Source organism: Pinus tabuliformis, chromosome J (assembly GCF_031772625.1).
Source record: "Pinus tabuliformis cultivar Carrire ecotype Pingquan chromosome J, CPIR1, whole genome shotgun sequence".
In the NCBI taxonomy this organism is placed as follows: Eukaryota; Viridiplantae; Streptophyta; class Pinopsida; order Pinales; family Pinaceae; genus Pinus; species Pinus tabuliformis.
In genome coordinates, this window is record NC_142295.1 from 1472808558 (window position 1) to 1472827010 (window position 18453).

The 18453-nt window shown below is 35.0% G+C and overlaps 2 protein-coding genes and 1 long non-coding RNA gene across 4 annotated transcripts; 2 read left to right on the forward strand and 1 right to left on the reverse strand.

The window, feature by feature from the left end:
- Window positions 1-416: 416 nt before the first annotated feature.
- Window positions 417-1796, reverse strand: LOC149232939 (sugar carrier protein A-like). Its single transcript, XM_089376610.1, has 3 exons — window positions 1444-1796; window positions 822-1107; window positions 417-717 (listed from the first exon to the last, which is right to left on the reverse strand). Exons 1-3 carry the CDS (start codon window positions 1756-1758, stop codon window positions 554-556), a joined length of 765 nt encoding a protein of 254 aa, XP_089232736.1. The 5' UTR covers window positions 1759-1796; the 3' UTR covers window positions 417-553.
- A 986-nt stretch (window positions 1797-2782) lies between these two features.
- LOC149232940 (uncharacterized) lies at window positions 2783-14059 on the forward strand. Of its 2 annotated transcripts, XR_016248196.1 has the most exons (6): window positions 2783-3261; window positions 3449-3783; window positions 3973-4166; window positions 4346-4479; window positions 13670-13844; window positions 13973-14059. It is a non-coding gene; the product is annotated as an uncharacterized LOC149232940 (long non-coding RNA). The 2 variants fall into 2 exon arrangements; XR_016248197.1 differs by lacking the exons at window positions 13670-13844; window positions 13973-14059 and adding an exon at window positions 8204-8370.
- On the forward strand, window positions 8419-17668 carry LOC149232941 (sucrose synthase 3-like). Its single transcript, XM_089379566.1, has 4 exons — window positions 8419-8597; window positions 14263-14323; window positions 16958-17083; window positions 17224-17668. Exons 1-4 carry the CDS (start codon window positions 8566-8568, stop codon window positions 17281-17283), a joined length of 279 nt encoding a protein of 92 aa, XP_089235692.1. The 5' UTR covers window positions 8419-8565; the 3' UTR covers window positions 17284-17668.
- The last annotated feature ends 785 nt before the right edge of the window (window positions 17669-18453 follow it).

Consider the following 18453-nt stretch of genomic DNA (forward strand, 5'->3'; position numbering starts at 1 on the left):
TTTTTAATACAAATGATATCCTTTCCTGTTAAAATCAACTAAGAAACCAAACCCAATCCTAATTAAGAATATACTCTGAGATGCTCTGTTTGTTGTATACGTAAACACCTCTATATACGAGTGGAAGTGCATGAGTGTTTTTTTACATATCCATGAGAAACTACTTATATGTGCATACACATATATGGGAGTGCTTTTTACATGTGCGGAGGAAACAATTTCTATGTGATTCATTATACATCCATGTATGGAAACACTGTACATATACCCTTCTATATATGTGGAGATAAATCCTACTTAAATACACATACACTTGCAAGTTACAATAAAGAGTGGAGCAAACTCATAAACTAAATTACTCTTTACATCAATCACAGATGTGGTTGCTTCAAAGTCTGTGCCGCTTCATCCACGGGTGGAACTATATTCTTCCAAAACCAATGCTTTCTCCATTGAAAAATCATTTCTTTGATGGGTACACCCTTAGTTACACCCTTAGTTTCTGGCAAGAAGAGGTATACAAAGATACAACCTAAATTAGTCTTTACATCAATCACAGATCTGGTTCCTTCAAAGTCTGTGCCCCCTCATCCACGGGTGGAACTATATTCTTCCAAAACCAATGTTTTCTCCATTGAAAAATCATTTCTTCAATGGGCACACCCTTAGTTTCTGGCAAGAAGAGGTATACAAAGACAGTCATGATACAGATCCAGCCTGCAAAGAATAGGAAAATCCCATACTTGAAAGTACATCAATGGGTACACCCTTAGTTTCTGGCAAGAAGAGGTATACAAAGACAGTCATGATACAGATCCAACCTGCAAAGAATAGGAAAATCCCATACTTGAAAGTACATAAAAGAGATAGGAAGGCCTGTGCAATTGCAAATGTGAAAAGAAAGTTCACAGAGACAGTTATGGCCTGTCCAGCAGAACGGGTTTCTAGTGGGAAAATTTCACTTGGCACAGTCCATCCAAGAGAACCCCATGACCACCCAAATCCAGCCACAAATAAACAGATAACTGTTACCACCAATGCTGAGAAGCCTTTGGATAGTTGTCTGTTTCCTCCGAACTTTACACTCAAGATTATGCCAACAGCAACCTGTCAAAAGATAGGACAATATTGTTACTGACGGGTCCAACAAGAAGCAACTAAAAAAGAAAGGCCAAAAAAACTTTCCATAAGCTGCTACTAAACTTTTCTTAAACAGACAATAGTAATTCGAGGGCTTTTCTTTCCAGTGCAACACAGGAATCCTCCAAAAATATAGTTTTCCTTCATGGGGGCATCCCTAGCTATGGTGAAAACATGGGTGTCTAATAACCCTGGGTTTCACCATCTGAAAAGCCACATACATCGAGGATGTATGCTGACATGCTTGAAAACAAGATGCAACAAAATTAAAAAAGGTCTGCCGTGTGTCAGCTTTGCTCTTACCTGACATGATATCATCAGAATACCACCACCAAAAAACAAGGTTCTGCGGCCCAACCTGTCAACAGTTGCAATTGATACCAGGGTGGAAAGTACAAGAACAGCTCCGGTTAAAACAGACGAATACAGGGAAGCATTTGAACCAAAGCCCAAACTGCCGAAAAGAACAGGGGCATAGAACAATATGGAATTGATTCCAGTCAAGATCTGAAACATGGGCAGGCAGATGGCCATCACTAGCTGTGGCCGATTCCTCCTCTCCAAAATATTCCTGAATGGATGTTCGATGGCGTTAGCCAATGCACTTGCATCCAGCATATCCTCATACTCTGCATCTACATGCTTGGTGCCCCTGGTCTTCTTCAGGATAGCCCCTGGGAGTCCCCGCCCTCCTCTGGAGCGACTCCGCCTGCGCCCTCCTCAACATCCCCGCCCTCCTCTACATCAAACGTTGATATACTCTACATCAAACGTTGATATCCACGCGTCATGACGGGTTCGATAACGGTTTTTTTAATGTTTTAAAATATTTTTTATTAAATTGAATTGGACGGCTGATTTTACTTCAATCGTCTAACAAAAGATCCGACGGCTACGATTAAGACAGAAAGACATCTGGGAGAGTTGATCTCAGAGGGAAACGCCTTACGGCGTAATTAAAAAACCTAAGTTTAAAACCATGGCAATGGAATATTACAAACCATATAGGGTGAATACATTAATATATGGTGGTTACTTTACATTAACGTTGCAAAGGAAATATTGTTATATGGTATAACATGGTGCAGAGTACACAATCCAAAACCGTTGGATTTGTGATTACGAAATATGCAGAACCGCCATTTAAAACATTGTTACAACACCGTGTTCACATGCCATAGGTTCTAATGTGATGTCATCATCGAGAATACTATACTATGCTTGATACGTAGTTCAACACTTGCCATGGAATCTCCACCATATCATACCATACCTCCGCCATGATCTCTGCTAGCAAAGATATTCATTCCTCTATCTGCCATATCCAAGCACCAACGGTTACATGCGTATTAAGGTTTATGGTGTTAGTTATGAGCCATAACTCATTAACGTGAATGTTGGATAATGTATTCAAAAGCCACGTGAATTATGATTTCAAAAACAACCTATACACCAAATATAAAATGTGATATTTGATTTTTACGCCGTAAGGCGTTTCCCTTTGAAATCCACTTTCCTCTTATCTTACCTGTCAAATTATGATCCGTTTGATTTGATGTTAGACGATTAAAATGTTTTCTATTGTTAATAAAAAAAATTAGTTATAATTGAAACGATAACATTCTACGCTTCATCCATTTATCCATTTCAATAACTAGGAACATTGAAGGTACACTGCCATGGGTTCCGTGGCAGAGTGAAGGTAAAAAGCCATGGCTCGCAACCGGCTTGCCTTGCAGAATGGAGGTAGATGGCCATAGTTGCAACGGGCTTGCGTTGCGTTACAGAATGAAGGTGGACGGTTCTCCTTGTTTGAAATAGTGTTATGGAGAGAGACGGTATAGAGAGGCAAAGACAAACATTCTGTTTCAGTAGTAAGATGGTTTCAACTGAGGGAAAAGCGAGGTGGTTTTGAAGCTGCCAATCCCAGTGACGGTGGGTTTGAAGCTGCCACTACCAACTCAGGAAGACACATTTTCTAAGCTAATACCATTGCCGCTTCCACAGCCGAAGTCCCTTAACATGAATCGAGATTGCAAGTTTCCCTGTGTTCCTCTTGAAGAAGTTACACTGGACAATCTCCCGAAGATTTCAACTTTGGGGTGCGGGAGCAGTGACAAGGTCTATAATCGTTTTCAATTATTTGTATGAATTTTAGAACCATTACTAATTCTCCAGTTTGGGCATTTTCAGTAGTACTGGATAAGGGTTTGGCCTTCCTTCCTATTCTGGTTTCTCTTATCGCTTTGGCAAAGAAATTGGGTTTTATTAGCAAATTCCTAATTATTAACTGCATAACTCTATACAGGTTCGTTTGGAAGGGCAAGAGTCCGAATACAAACATTCTATACAGGTTCGTTTGGAAGGGCAAGAGTCTGAATACAAACTTTCTATTTCTGTGGAAAGATGGGTTCAAGGGAGAGAAAAGCGAGGGTGGGTTTGAAGCTGCCAATCTCGGTTCAGGAAGACGCATTTTCTAAGCCAATGCCATTGCCGCTTCCGCTGCCGAAGCCCCCTAACATGAATCATGCCTGCAACTTGCCCTGTCTTCCTCCTAAAGAAGTTACAATGGAAGATCTCCATAAGATTTTAACTTTGGGGTGCGGGAGAAGTGGCAATGTCTACAATCATTTTCGATTATTTGTATGAATCTTAGAGCCATTACTAATTCTCTTTCGGCATTTTCGTACTACCTTACCAGATTTGGCCTTCCTCCTTGTTTGGATTTTTCTTATTTGACCTTGCTTCCTGTTCGGATTTTTCTTATCGCTATGGGAAATAAATTGAGTTTTATTAACAAATACCTAATTATTAACTCTGTACACAATGCAGGTTCATTTGGAAGGGCATGAGTCTGAATATGAACTTTCCCATTTGAAGAAAGGAATATAATTCGAAATCTCTTTTTTATTTGGTGTTGTTGGCCTGGGCAGTTAAAGGAAGAAGATATGGTTACTGCAATACTGAACCGTGCTCTGAGTTCACTTGAGCGTGTCGAGGACACACTCTCTTTCTCTGCTTTCATGGTGATTCTCACCTTTGTTGCTTTCACGGCGATTCTCACCTCTGTTCCCTGACGAATATTTTTATCAGAATGTATGATTTTTAAATTGAGGAAACCAAGAAGAACGATTTACATAATCTAGACATTTAAGATGTTTAAATACACCTTGAAGATTGACATTTTTTTTTCAAATGGTTGCAGATATGTATACATGGAAAGAAGAATTTGCAGCCACATCAACTTCTAAATGGATTAACAAAGGTAATAGGCCAGAATGATGAAAGTCAAAACCTCCATTTTTTTGGCTATTTGGAGATGTGCTGAAGTCAACTCAGGTATGGTCAATTTTTTTCATTATTTAAAAGATATGCAACATTCTGTAAATTCCAGAGCAGTTGATTTCAAAATCAATTTTGTAATTTGTTTTATATAACTGTGTACTTAAATAAGTATCATTATTTAAAAGATAAGTAACATTCTGTAGATTCCCGAGCAGTTGATTTCAAAATCAATTTTGTAATTTGTTTTATATAACTGTGTACCTAGATAAAGATCATCAAATTAGACAGTTATATCTACCTAAAACTGAACCGTGCTCTGAGTTCACTTGAGCGTGTCGAGGACACGCTCTCTTTCTCGGCTTTCACGGTGATTCTCACCTCTGTTCCCCGATGAATATTTTATCAGAATGTATGATCTTTAAATTGAGGAAACCAAGAAGAACGGTTTACATAATCTAGACATTTAAGATGTCATGCTTCTATGAAGATTGACTCTTTTCTTTTCTTTTTTTCAAATGGTTGCAGATATATATCACATGGCAAGAATATGGAAGATGGTAACAAAGTTCTTTTCTTAAGGTAGTTAATCGTTATAAAATTTTTAATCTTAACACAAATTAATTCATCCAATTACTTAATAAGTCTTAATCTTACCATGAATGGACCAACCATCCAATTCCAGAATTAGTTTTACATTCAAAAATCTTAATCTTTACATAATACCCATTAATCCATCCAATTAAAAGTAACCAAAGATTAACCTACATAAAGATTAACTTCTTTAAGAAAAGAACTTTGTCACCATCTTCCATTATGGGCCAACTTTCCATGCTATTTTTAATTGTTAGTATTCTTGATCTTGTTTTGATTATTATTTTAAAATTTGATTTGAGTTTACAATATAGTGATTGTTGATCTTGTTTTGATTATTATTTTAAAATTTGATTTGAGTTTACAATATAGTGATTCTTGGTCTTGTTTTGATTATTATTTAAAATTTGATTTGAGTTTACAATATAGTGATTATTGAGTCATTAGTTGTAATTCAAAGCTTTTAGTTTTTCTATAAATCCATAGGCTTCTTCTTGGCTTTATATCAGGTTCTCTTGATTTTACTCATCTTTCTTAAAAAACCCCATTATCAGAAGACCTTGTCAACACTTCAGGACTCCAAATTTTTTAATGAGCGCTCCAATAAATTTTACTAGCACGTTTCTTTTACATATAAGTTATAACCGCTCTGATCCTATTCTTCCACGATTTTTGCTCGAGTTGTATTGCAATGCTGAGCTCTTATTGTCATTGAAGGCATCTCTTACTTCGTCAAACTCTCTGTAACTTCCCTTCTTTTACATTTCTCCAAAGTTTCAGGTGTCTGTATTCGTTATTTCAGTGAGGATAGAATTGAGTTATGTTATCAGTGGACTAGTCAAAATTCTGGTAAGGCTAGTGGCTGAGAGAAATCAACAGCTCTCAAAAAACATGAGTTATAACAAACCTAGTGAAAACAAAGGTGATCTCCTTCAAGTGATTTTTAGTTGGCTAGTGCCTAAGAGAAATCAACAGCTCTAAAAAAACATGAGTTATAGTGAACCTAGTGAAAACAAAGGTGATCTCCTCCAAGTGATTTTTAGTTGCCAATAAGTCAATATTGTCTAATAACCTTGCATCCATTTCACTATGAAAGAAGAATCTCCAAAGACCGGAAGTTCTCTTGTTCCTCCATCAAATGTTTTTCTCATTAGATTTTTTAATGCCAATGGATCTACAAGATTGTTAGTCCCCCTAACGGAGTTCCCTTTGAAAGAAATAAGGTGAGTTTCAGTTTTCATATATGATTTTTATCTTTGCCAATAAGTCAATACTGTATGATAACCTTACATCCATTTCACTACGAAAGAAGAATGTCCAAAGACCTGAAGTTCTCTTGTTCCTCCATCAAATGTTTTTCTCATTACATTTTTTAATGCCAATGGATCTACAAGATTGTTAGTCCCCTAACTGAGTTCTCTTTGAAAGAAATAAAGTGAGTTTCAGTTTTGATGTATGCTTTTTATCTCATTACTCCTCTGGTTGAATCTATGCTTTTTTTGCTTTGTGGAATCTTCTGGGCAGTTTGTTCGGTGGTAAACTCATTTGTTGGGAGAGGGGACAGAGCTCCTTCAATGAGAGTCTTAGAAGTCATCCGAGAGAGGGAACAGAGCTAGAACTCCTTTCAATGAGAGTTTGACCTGACTCATCATCATGATAAGTGCATCAACAGTTTGACTGTAAACAAATCTTTGGTTACTTTTAATTGGATGGACTAATGGGTATTACGTAAAGATTAAGATTTCTGCATGTAAAAGTAATTTTGGAATTGGATGGTTGGTCCATTCATGGTAAGGTTAAGACTTATTAAGTAATTGGATGGATTAATGCGTATTAGGTAAAGCTTAAGATTTTTGCATGTAAAAGTAATTTTGGAATTGGATGGTTGGTCCATTCATGATAAGGTTAAGATTTATTAAGTACTTGGATGAATTAATTTTAGATTAAAACTTTTATATGTAAAAGTAATTTTGCCCACTTCTTATAAACTTTTGTAATATTATCTTAAACATTTGTAATTTATTTTATATAACTGTGTACCTAAATAAGAATCATATGTAAAAGATTCTTGATCTTGTTTTGATTATTATTTTAAATTTGATTTGAGTTTATAATATAGTGATTATTGATTCATTAGTTGTAATTCAAAGCTTTTAGTATTTTCTGTAAATCCATATGCTTCTTCTTGGATTTATATCGGGTTCACTCATCTTTCTTAAAAAACCCCATTATCAAAAGACCATGTCAACCCTTCAAGACTCCAAATTTGTTAATGAGCGCTCCAATAAATTTTACTAGCACAGTTTTGTTACATATAAGTTATAACCGCTCTGATCCTATTCTTCCACGATTTTTGCTCGAGTTGTTTCATGTCTTGCAATGCTGAGCTCTTATTGTCATTGAAGGCATCTCTTACTTCGTCAAACTCTCTGTAACTTCCCTGCTTTTACATTTCTCCAAAGTTTCAGGTGTCTGTATTCGTTATTTCAGTGAGGATAGAATTGAGTTTTGTCATCAGAGGACTAGTCAAAATCCTGGTAAGGCCAGTGGCCGAGAGAAATCAACAACTCTCAGAAAACATGAGTTATAGTGAACCTAGTGAAAACAAAGGTGATCTCCTTCAAGTGATTTTTAGTTGGCTAGTGCCTAAGAGAAATCAACAGCTCTCAAAAAACATGAGTTATAGTGAACCTAGTGAAAACAAAGTTGATCTCCTTCAAGTGATTTTTAGTTGCCAATAAGTCAATATTGTCTAATAACCTTGCATCCATTTCACTATGAAAGAAGAATCTCCAAAGAGCAGAAGTTCTCTTGTTCCTCCATCAAATGTTTTTCTCATTACATTTTTTAATGCCAATGGATCTACAAGATTGTCAGTCCCCTTAACGTTTCAGTTTTCATATATGCTTTTTATCTTTGCCAATAAGTCAATACTGTATGATAACCTTGCATCCATTTCACTACGAAAGAAGAATCTCCAAAGACCTGAAGTTCTCTTATTCCTCCATCAAATGTTTTTCTCATTACATTTTTTAATGCCAAGGGATCTACAAGATTGTTAGTCCCCCTAACTGAGTTCTCTTTGAAAGAAATAAAGTGAGTTTCAGTTTTGATATATGCTTTTTATCTCATTACTCATCTGGTTAAATCTATGCTTTTTTTTTGCTTTGTGGAATCTTCTGGGCAGTTTGTTCGGTGGTAAACTCCTTCGCTGAGAGAGGGGACAAAGCTCCTTTCAATGAGAGTCTTAGAAGTCATCCGGGAGAGGGAACAGAGCTAGAACTCCTTTCAATGAGAGTTTGACCTGACTCATCATCATGATAAGTGCTTCAACAGTTTGACTAGACTGTAAACAAATGCCCATATTAGAAATTGCCATGAATTCATGTTTTCCCATTTGAAGAAAGGAATTTATATATATATATATATATATATTTTGGTGTTGTTGGCCTTGGCAGTTAAAGGAAGAATATATGGTTACTGCAATGCTGAACCATGCTCTGAGTTCACTTGAGCGTGTCGAGGACACGCTCTCTGAGCACCACCGCAATGAAACAATTTTTCATTTCTCTGCTTTCACGGTGATTCCCACCTCCGTTCCCTGACGAATATTTTTATCAGAATGTATGATCTTTAAATTGAGGAAACCAAGAAGAACGGTTTACATAATCTAGACATTTAAGATGTTTAAATACACCAACTAAACCTTAGTCCCATGCTTCTATGAAGATTGACTCTTTTCTTTTCTTTTTTTTCAAATGGTTGCAGATATGTATCACATGGCAAGAAGATTTTGCAGCCCAATCAACTGTTAGATGGATTAGCAGAGGTAATAGGCCAGAATGATGAACGTCAAAATCTCCATTTTTTTGGCTATGTCAAAATCTCCTCCTTTTTTTTTTGGCTATTTGGAGATGTGTTGAAGTCAACCCAGGTATGGTCAGATTTTTCCATTATTTAAAAGATATGCAACATTCTCCAAATTCTGGAGCACCCCCATTATGAGAAGACGTAATATTATCTTAAAATTTTGTAATTTGTATAGTGATTATTGAGTCATTAGTTGTAATTCATAGTTTGTAGTTTTTCTGTAAATCCATGGGCTTTTTCTTGGCTTTATATCAGGTTCTCTCGATTTTGCTCATCTTGCTTAAAAACCCCATTATAATATTATCTTAAACTTTTGTAATTTGTTTTATATAACTGTGTACCTAAATAAGAATCATCAAATTGGATAGTTATATCTACCTGAAAAATATTTACCTCTATAAAAAGTGGGCAAAATTACTTTTACACAACTTAATTCATCCAATTACTTAGTAAGTCTTAGCTTTACCATGAATGGACCACCCATCCAATTCCAAAAATACTTTTACACGCATAAATATTAATCTTTACATAATACCCATTAATCCATCCAATTAAAAGTAACCAAAGATTAACCTACATAAAGGTTAACTACTCTAAGAAAGGAACTTGTCACCATCTTCCATTATGTGGCCAACTTCCCATACTATTTTTATTTGTTAGTATTCTTGATCTTGTTAGGATTATTATTTTAAAATTTGATTTGAGTTTAGAGTCATTAGTTGTAATTTAGAGCTTCTAGTTTGTTCTCTTGATTTTGTTCATCTGGCTTAAAAACCCCATTATCAGAAGACCTTGTGTCAACACTTCAGGACTCCAATTTTTTTAATGGGCGAGCCAATAAATTTTACTAGCACGTTTCGTTTACATGTAAGTTATAACTGCTCTAATCCTGTTCTTCCACGATTTTTGCTCGAGTTGTTTCTTGTCTTCCAATGTATTGTCATTGAAGGCATCTCTGTTACTTCGTCAAACTCTGATCCTGTTCTTCCACGATTTTTGCTTGAGTTGTTTCTTGTCTTCCAATGTTTTGTCATTGAAGGCATCTTTGTTACTTCGTCAAACTTTCTGGAACTTCCTGTTTTTACATTTCTCCAAAGTTTCAGGGGTTTGTATTTGTTATTTTAGTGAGGATAGAATTGTTATTTCACTCAGCATATGTATCACATGGCAAGAAGATTTTGCAACCCCATCAACGGTTAGATGGATTAGCAGAGGTAATAAAACAGAATGATGAAGGTCAAAATCTCATTTTTTTTTTTTTGCTATTTGGAGATGTGTTGAAGTCAACCCAGGTATGGTCAGATTTTTCCATTATTTAAAAGATATATGAGAAGACGTACTATTATCTTAAACTTAAATTTTTGTAATTTGTATAGTGATTATTGAGTTATTAGTTGTAATTCATAGCTTGTAGTTTTTTTTGTAAATCCATGGGCTTTTTCTTGGCTTTATATCGGGTTCTCTTGATTTTTCTCATCTTACTTAAAAACCCCATTATCAGAAAGATTTTTCTCATCTTACTTAAAAACCCCATTATCACAAAGCGTAATATTATCTTAAACTCTTGTAATTTGTTTTATATAACTGTGTACCTAAATAAGAATCATCAAATTGGACAGTTATATCTACCGAAAAAATATTTACCTCTATAAGAAGTGGGCAAAATTACTTTTACGGAAATTAATTCATCCAATTACTTAGTAAGTCTTAACCTTACCATGAATAGACCAACCATCCAATTCCAAAATTATTTTTACCTGCAGAAATTTTAATCTTTACATAACACCCGTTAGTCCATCCAATTAGAAGTAACCAAAAATTAACCTACATAAAGATTAATTACTCTAAGAAAGGAACTTGTCACCATTTTCCGTTATATGGCCAACTTTCCATGCTATTTTTATTTGTTAGTATTCTTGATGTTAAGATTATTATTTTAAAATTTGATTTGAGTTTAAAATCATTAGTTATAATTCAGAGCTTCTGGTTTTTTCTCTTGATTTTGCTTATCTTGCTTAAAAACCCCATTATCAGAAGACCTTGTGTCAACACTTCAAGGACTTCCATTTTTTTAATGGGTGCTCCAATAAATTTTACTATCACGTTTCGTTTACATGTAAGTTATAACCGCTCTAATCTTGTTCTTCCACGATTTTTTCTTGAGTTGTTTCTTGTCTTCCAATGCATTGTCATTGAAGGCATCTCCATTACTTCGTCAAACTCTCTGGAACTTCCCTGCTTTTACATTTCTCCAAAGTTTTGTGTCAACACTTCAAGGACTTCCATTTTTTTTAATGGGCGCTCCAATAAATTTTACTAGCACGTTTTGTTTACATGTAAGTTATAATCGCTCTAATCTTGTTCTTCCACAATTTTTTCTCAAGTTGTTTCTTGTCTTCCAATGTATTGTCATTGAAGGCATCTCTGTTACTTCGTCAAACTCTCTGGAACTTCCCTTCTTTTACATTTCTCCAAAGTTTCAGGTGTCTGTATTTGTTATTTCAGTGAGGATAGAATTGAATTCTGTCATCAGAGGATTAGTCAGAATTCTAGTAAGGCTTGTGCCGGAGAGAAATCAGCAGTTAAATCTTTTTTTTTTTTGGCGTTGTTGGCCTTGGCAGTTAAAGGAAGAAGATATGGTTACTGCAATGCTGAACCGTGCTGCATTGCACCGTGCTCTGAGTTCACTTGAGCGTGTCGAGGACACGCTCTCTGAGCACCGAAATGAAACAGTTTCTTTGCTTTCACGGTGATTCCCACCTCTGTTCCTTGACGAATATTTTTATTTGAAAGTATGATCTTTAAATTGAGGAAATCAAAAAGAACAGTTTACATAATCTAGGCATTGAAGATGTTTAAATACACCTACTATATGATACCATCTCACTACGAAAGAAGAATCTCCAAAGACCTGAAGTTCTCTTGTTCCTCCATCAAATGTTTTTATCATTACGTTTTTTAATGCCAATGGATCTACAAGATTGTTAGTCCCCTAACTGAGTTCTCTTTGAAAGAAATAAAGTGAGTTTCAGTTTTGATGTATGCTTTTTATCTCATTACTCCTCTGGTTGAATCTATGCTTTTTTTTTGCTTTGTGGAATCTTCTGGGCAGTTTGTTCGGTGGTAAACTCCTTTGCTGGGAGAGGGGACAGAGCTCCTTCAATGCGAGTCTTAGAAGTCATCCGGGAGAGGGAACAGAGCTAGAACTCCTTTCAATGAGAGTTTGACCTGACTCATCATCATGATAAGTGCTCCAACAATTTGACTGTAAACAAATCTTTGGTTACTTTTAATTGGATGGACTAATGGGTATTAATTAAAGATTAAGATTTCTGCATGTAAAAGTAATTTTGGAATTGCATGGTTGGTCCATTCATGGTAAGGTTAAGACTTATTAAGTAATTGGATGGATTAATGCGTGTTAGGTAAAGATTAAGATTTTTGCATGTAAAAGTAATTTTGGAATTGGATGGTTGGTCCATTCATGGTAAGGTTAAGATTTATTAAGTACTTGTATGAATTAATTTTAGATTAAAACTTTTATATGTAAAAGTAATTTTTCCCACTTGTTATAAACTTTTGTAATATTATCTTAAACATTTGTAATTTATTTTATATAACTGTGTACCTAAATAAGAATCATATGTAAAAGATTCTTGATCTTGTTTTGATTATTATTTTAAAATTTGATTTGAGTTTATAATATAGTGATTATTGATTCAAAAGTTGTAATTCAAAGCTTTTAGTTTTTTCTGTAAATCCATATGCTTCTTCTTGGCTTTATATCGGGTTCTCTTGATTTTACTCATCTTTCTTAAAAAACCCCATTATCAGAAGACCATGTCAACACTTCAAGACTCCAAATTTTTTAATGAGCGCTCCAATAAATTTTACTAGCACGGTTTTGTTACATATAAGTTATAACCGCTCTGATCCTATTCTTCCACGATTTTTGCTCGTGTTGTTTCATGTCTTGCAATGCTGAGCTCTTATTGTCATTGAAGGCATCTCTTACTTCGTCAAACTCTTTGTAACTTCCCCGCTTTTACATTTCTCCAAAGTTTCAGGTGTCTGTATTCGTTATTTCAGTGAGGATAGAATTAAGTTCTGTCATCAGAGGACTAGTCAAAATTTTGGTAAGACCAGTGGCTGAGAGAAATCAACAGCTCTCAAAAACATGAGTTATAGTGAACCTAGTGAAAACAAAGGTGATCTCCTTCAAGTGATTTTTAGTTGGCTAGTGCCTAAGAGAAATCAGCAGCTCTCAGAAAACACGAGTTATAGTGAACCTAGTGAAAACAAAGGTGATCTCCTTCAAGTGACTTTTAGTTGCCAATAAGTCAATATTGTCTAATAACCTTCCATCCATTTCACTATGAAAGAAGAATCTCCAAAGACCGGAAGTTCTCTTGTTCCTCCATCAAATGTTTTTCTCATTACATTTTTTAATGCCAATGGATCTACAAGATTGTTAGTCCCCCTAACGTTTCAGTTTTCATATATGCTTTTTATCTTTGCCAATAAGTCAATACTGTATGATAACCTTGCATCCATTTCACTACGAAAGAAGAATCTCCAAAGACCTGAAGTTCTCTTATTCCTCCATCAAATGTTTTTCTCATTACATTTTTTAATGCAAGTGATCTACAAGATTGTTAGTCCCCCTAACTGAGTTCTCTTTGAAAGAAATAAAGTGAGTTTCAGTTTTGATATATGCTTTTTATCTCATTACTCATCTGGTTGAATCTATGCTTTTTTTTGCTTTGTGGAATCTTCTGGGCAGTTTGTTCGGTGGTAAACTCCTTCGCTGGGAGAGGGAACAGAGCTCCTTTCAATGAGAGTCTTAGAAGTCATCCGGGAGAGGGAACAGAGCTAGAACTCCTTTCAATGAGAGTTTGACTTGATTCATCATCATGATAAGTGCTTCAACAGTTTGATTGTAAACAAATGCCCTGTTGGTAAACCGCTTCAGCTTTTCCATATGGAATATTAGAAATTGCATGAATTCATGTTTTCCCATTTGAAGAAAGGGTATAATTCGATTTATTTAATTATTTTTTATTTTTGGCGTTGTTGGCCTTGGCAGTTAAAGGAAGAATATATGGTTACTGCAATGCTGAGCCATGCTCTGAGTTCACTTGAGCGTGTCGAGAGCACCACTGCAATGAAACAATTTTTCATTTCTCTGCTTTCACATTGATTTCCACCTCCGTTCCCTGACGAATATTTTTATCAGAATGTATGATCTTTAAATTGAGGAAACCAAGAAGAACGGTTTACATAATCTAGACATTTAAGATGTTTAAATACACCAACTAAACCTTAGTCCCTTGCTTCTATGAAGATGACTCTTTTCTTTTTTTCAAATGGTTGCAGATATGTATCACATGGCAAGAAGATTTTGCAGCCCTATCAACTGTTAGATAGATTAGCAGAGGTAATAGGCCAGAATCATGAACGTCAAAATCTCCATTTTTTTGGTTGTGTCAAAATCTCCTCTTTTTTTTTTTTTTTTTTGGCTATTTGGAGATGTGTTGAAGTCAACCCAGGTATCGTCAGATCTTTCCATTGTTTAAAAGATATGCAACATTCTGCAAATTCTAGAGCACCCCCATTATGAAAAGACGTAATATTATCTTAAATTTTTGTAATTTGTATAGTGATTATTGAGTCATTAGTTGTAATTCATAACTTGTATTTTTTCTGTAAATCCATGGGCTTTTTCTTGGCTTTATATCAGGTTCTCTTGATTTTGCTCATCTTGCTTAAAAACCCCATTATAGTATTATCTTAAACTTTTGTAATTTGTTTTATATAACTGTGTACCTAAATAAGAATAATCAAATTGGACAGTTATATCTACCTAAAAGATATTTACCTCTATAAGAAGTGGGCAAAATTACTTTTACACAACTTAATTCATCCAATTACTTAGTAAGTCTTAACTTTACCATGAATGGACCACCCATCCAATTCCAAAAATACTTTTACACGCAGAAATCTTAATCTTTACATAATACCCATTAATCCATCCAATTAAAAGTAACCAAGGATTAACCTACATAAAGATTAACTACTCTAAGAAAGGAACTTGTCACCATCTTCCATTATGTGGCCAACTTCCCATACTATTTTTATTTGTTAGTATTCTTGATCTTGTTAGGATTATTATTTTAAAATTTGATTTGAGTTTAGAGTCATTAGTTGTAATTTAGAGCTTCTAGTTTGTTCTCTTGATTTTGCTCATCTGGCTTAAAAACCCCATTATCAGAAGACCTTGTGTCAACACTTCAGGCCTCCAATTTTTTAATGGGCGATCCAATAAATTTTACTAGCACGTTTCGTTTACATGTAAGTTATAACTGCTCTGATCCTGTTCTTCCACGATTTTTGCTCGAGTTGTTTCTTGTCTTCCAATGTATTGTCATTGAAGGCATCTCTGTTACTTCGTCAAACTTTCTGGAACTTCCCTGTTTTTACATTTCTCCAAAGTTTCAGGTGTTTGTATTTGTTATTTTAGTGAGGATAGAATTGTTATTTCACTGAGCATATGTATCACATGGCAATAAGATTTTGCAGCCCCATCAACAGTTAGATGGATTAGCAGAGGTAATAAAACAGAATGATGAAGGTCAAAATCTCATTTTTTTTTTGCTATTTGGAGATGTGTTGAAGTCAACCCAGGTATGGTCAGATTTTTCCATTATTTAAAAGATATATGAGAAGACGTAATATTATCTTAAACTTAATTTTTTGTAATTTGTATAGTGATTATTGAGTTATTAGTTGTAATTCATAGCTTGTAGTTTTTTTTGTAAATCCATGGGCTTTTTCTTGGCTTTATATTGGGTTCTCTTGATTTTTCTCATCTTACTTAAAAACCCCATTATCAGAAAGCGTAATATTAGCTTAAACTCTTGTAATTTGTTTTATATAACTGTGTACCTAAATAAGAATCATCAAATTGGACAGTTATATCTACCGAAAAAATATTTACCTCTATAAGAAGTGGGCAAAATTACTTTTACGGAAATTAATTCATCCAATTACTTAGTAAGTCTTAACCTTACCATGAATAGACCAACCATGGAGTTCCAAAATTATTTTTACCTGCAGAAATTTTAATCTTTACATAACACCCATTAATCCATCCAATTAAAAGTAACCAAAAATTAACCTACATAAAGATTAACTACTCTAAGAAAGGAACTTGTCACCATCTTCCATTATATGGCCAACTTTCCATGCTATTTTTATTTGTTAGTATTCTTGATGTTAAGATTATTATTTTAAAATTTGATTTGAGTTTAAATTCATTAGTTATAATTCAGAGCTTCTGGTTTTTTCTCTTGATTTTTCTCATCTTGCTTAAAAACCCCATTATCAGAAGACCTTGTGTCAACACTTCAAGGACTTCCATTTTTTTAATGGGCGCTCCAATAAATTTTACTAGCATGTTTCGTTTACATGTAAGTTATAACCACTCTAATCTCGTTCTTCCACGATTTTTTCTCGAGTTGTTTCTTGTCTTCCAATGTGTTGTCATTGAAGGCATCTCTATTACTTCGTCAAACTCTCTGGAACTTCCCTGCTTTTACATTTCTCCAAAGTTTCAGGTGTCTGTATTTGTTATTTCAGTGAGGATAGAATTGAATTCTGTCATCAGAGGATTAGTCATAATTCTAGTAAGGCTTGTGCCGGAGAGAAATCGACAGTTATTTTTTTTTTTTTTTATTTGGCGTTGTTGGCCTTGGTAGTTAAAGGAAGAATATATGGTTACTGCAATGCTGAACCGTGCTGCATTGCACCGTGCTCTGAGTTCACTTGAGCGTGTCAAGGATATGCTCTCTGAGCACCGCAATGAAACAGTTTCTTTGCTTTCACGATGATTCCCACCTCTATTCCCTGACGAATATTTTTATCTGAAAGTATGATCTTTAAATTGAGGAAACCAAGAAGAATGGTTTACATAATCTAGGCATTTAAGATGTTTAAATACACCTACTGAACCTTTAGTCCCATGCTTCTATGAAGAATGACTCTCTTTTTTTTTTTTTCCAAATGGTTGTAGATATGTATCACATGGCAAGAATCCCATCAACTGTTAGATGGATTAGTAGAGGTAATAGGCCAGAATGATGAACGTCAAAATCTCCATATTTTTCGGCTATTTGGAGATGTGTTGAAGTCAAGCCAGGTATCATCAAATTTTTCCACTATTTAAAAGAAAAGGAACATTCTGCAAATTCTGGAGCAATTTATTTCAAAATAAATGTAGCTGTCTTAAAATGTTTGCATATTTATTTGGTTCTCATGACAATATGATGTCTGTTTCAGGAGGCCATCATTCTTACACCATGGGTTGTTCTTGCGGTACAGCCAAGGCCTACTATGTAGGAATATGTTCGCGTCAATGTTGATGAACTTGCTGTTGAACAACTCTCTGTCGCTGAATATTTAGAATTCAAGGAACACCTTGTGGATGGAAGGTACTTATTTGCATTGTGGACCCATAGTGCATGAAAATAAAGATGGCAAATGCTGTAAGTGCAGATATAGTCAATGATATATTAGAAGTCTCATGCCTAGATATGAATTGTAATGTTGTTGAAGCTAGTAGATGTCTTCTATCATATATATTTTAACTTTTCTCGACACTTTTCCTAAATTGCAAAATACAGAAGAGGAAGGTAATAAACATTGTCAATGAATACTTGGAACTGCATCAGCCTCTAAGCTCTTTACGTGCCTAGGAAGTATATGCTATAAACTGTAAATTCAACTATATTGTACTCTCCTTTATTTAGCTCTTTACGTGCCTAGGAAGTATATGCTATATATATGATATAAACTGTAAATTCAACTATATTGTGCTCTCCTTTATTTTCTCTATATCTTGTTACAGGTGCCAAATACAGATTCACTCTTCTTTTTACTCTGATAAGAAAATGATGAAAATTTTGTATTTTGCAGTTTCAAGAACAACTATGTATTGGAGCTAGGCCTTGAGCCCTTCGATGCATCCTTTTCTCTCCCAACACGGCCATCTTCTTTTGGTAGTGGAGTTCAATTTTTGAATTGACATTTGTCCTCCGACTACGACTATTCCATGGGAAAGAAAGTATGCCATCATTGTTGAATTTCCTTCTGGCATACAAATATCGAGGCCAGGTCATATACTCCAAAAGACTTTCTTTGTACAAATTTGTCCCCATGAAAATGACATTGGAGAAACTCTGTGCTCATTGAACTTTTGCAGTACTTTTCCAGTAGAGTTCGAGGATTAGAGCTTGGTCCTACTCGGACACAACAAGATGTAAGATTCCTGTAGAGTTCGAGGATTAGAGCTTGGTCCTACTTGGAGGCAGCAAGATGTAAGATTCCAGTAGAGTTCGAGGATTAGGCCAGGTCTTATACTCAAAGACTTTGTTTGTACAAATTAGTCCCATGAAAATGACATGGGAGAAACTCTGTGCTCACTGAACTTTTCCAGTAGAGTTCAAGGATTAAAGCTTGGTCCTACTCTGATGCAGCAAGATGTAAGATTCCAATAGAGTTTGAGTATTA

Coding starts and splice junctions, on each gene's coding strand:
- LOC149232939 (XM_089376610.1), bottom strand. CDS start 1,758: ATGCTGGATGCAAGTGCATTGGCTAACGCCATCGAACATCCATTCAGG. Junction 1,108..1,443: donor TTCTGATGATATCATGTCAG/GTAAGAGCAAAG, acceptor ATCTTTTGACAG/GTTGCTGTTGGCATAATCTT. Junction 718..821: donor GATTTTCCTATTCTTTGCAG/GTTGGATCTGTA, acceptor TATTCTTTGCAG/GCTGGATCTGTATCATGACT.
- LOC149232941 (XM_089379566.1), top strand. CDS start 8,566: ATGAAACAATTTTTCATTTCTCTGCTTTCACG. Junction 14,324..16,957: donor TGTTAGATAGATTAGCAGAG/GTAATAGGCCAG, acceptor AAATGGTTGTAG/ATATGTATCACATGGCAAGA. Junction 17,084..17,223: donor ATGTGTTGAAGTCAAGCCAG/GTATCATCAAAT, acceptor TGTCTGTTTCAG/GAGGCCATCATTCTTACACC.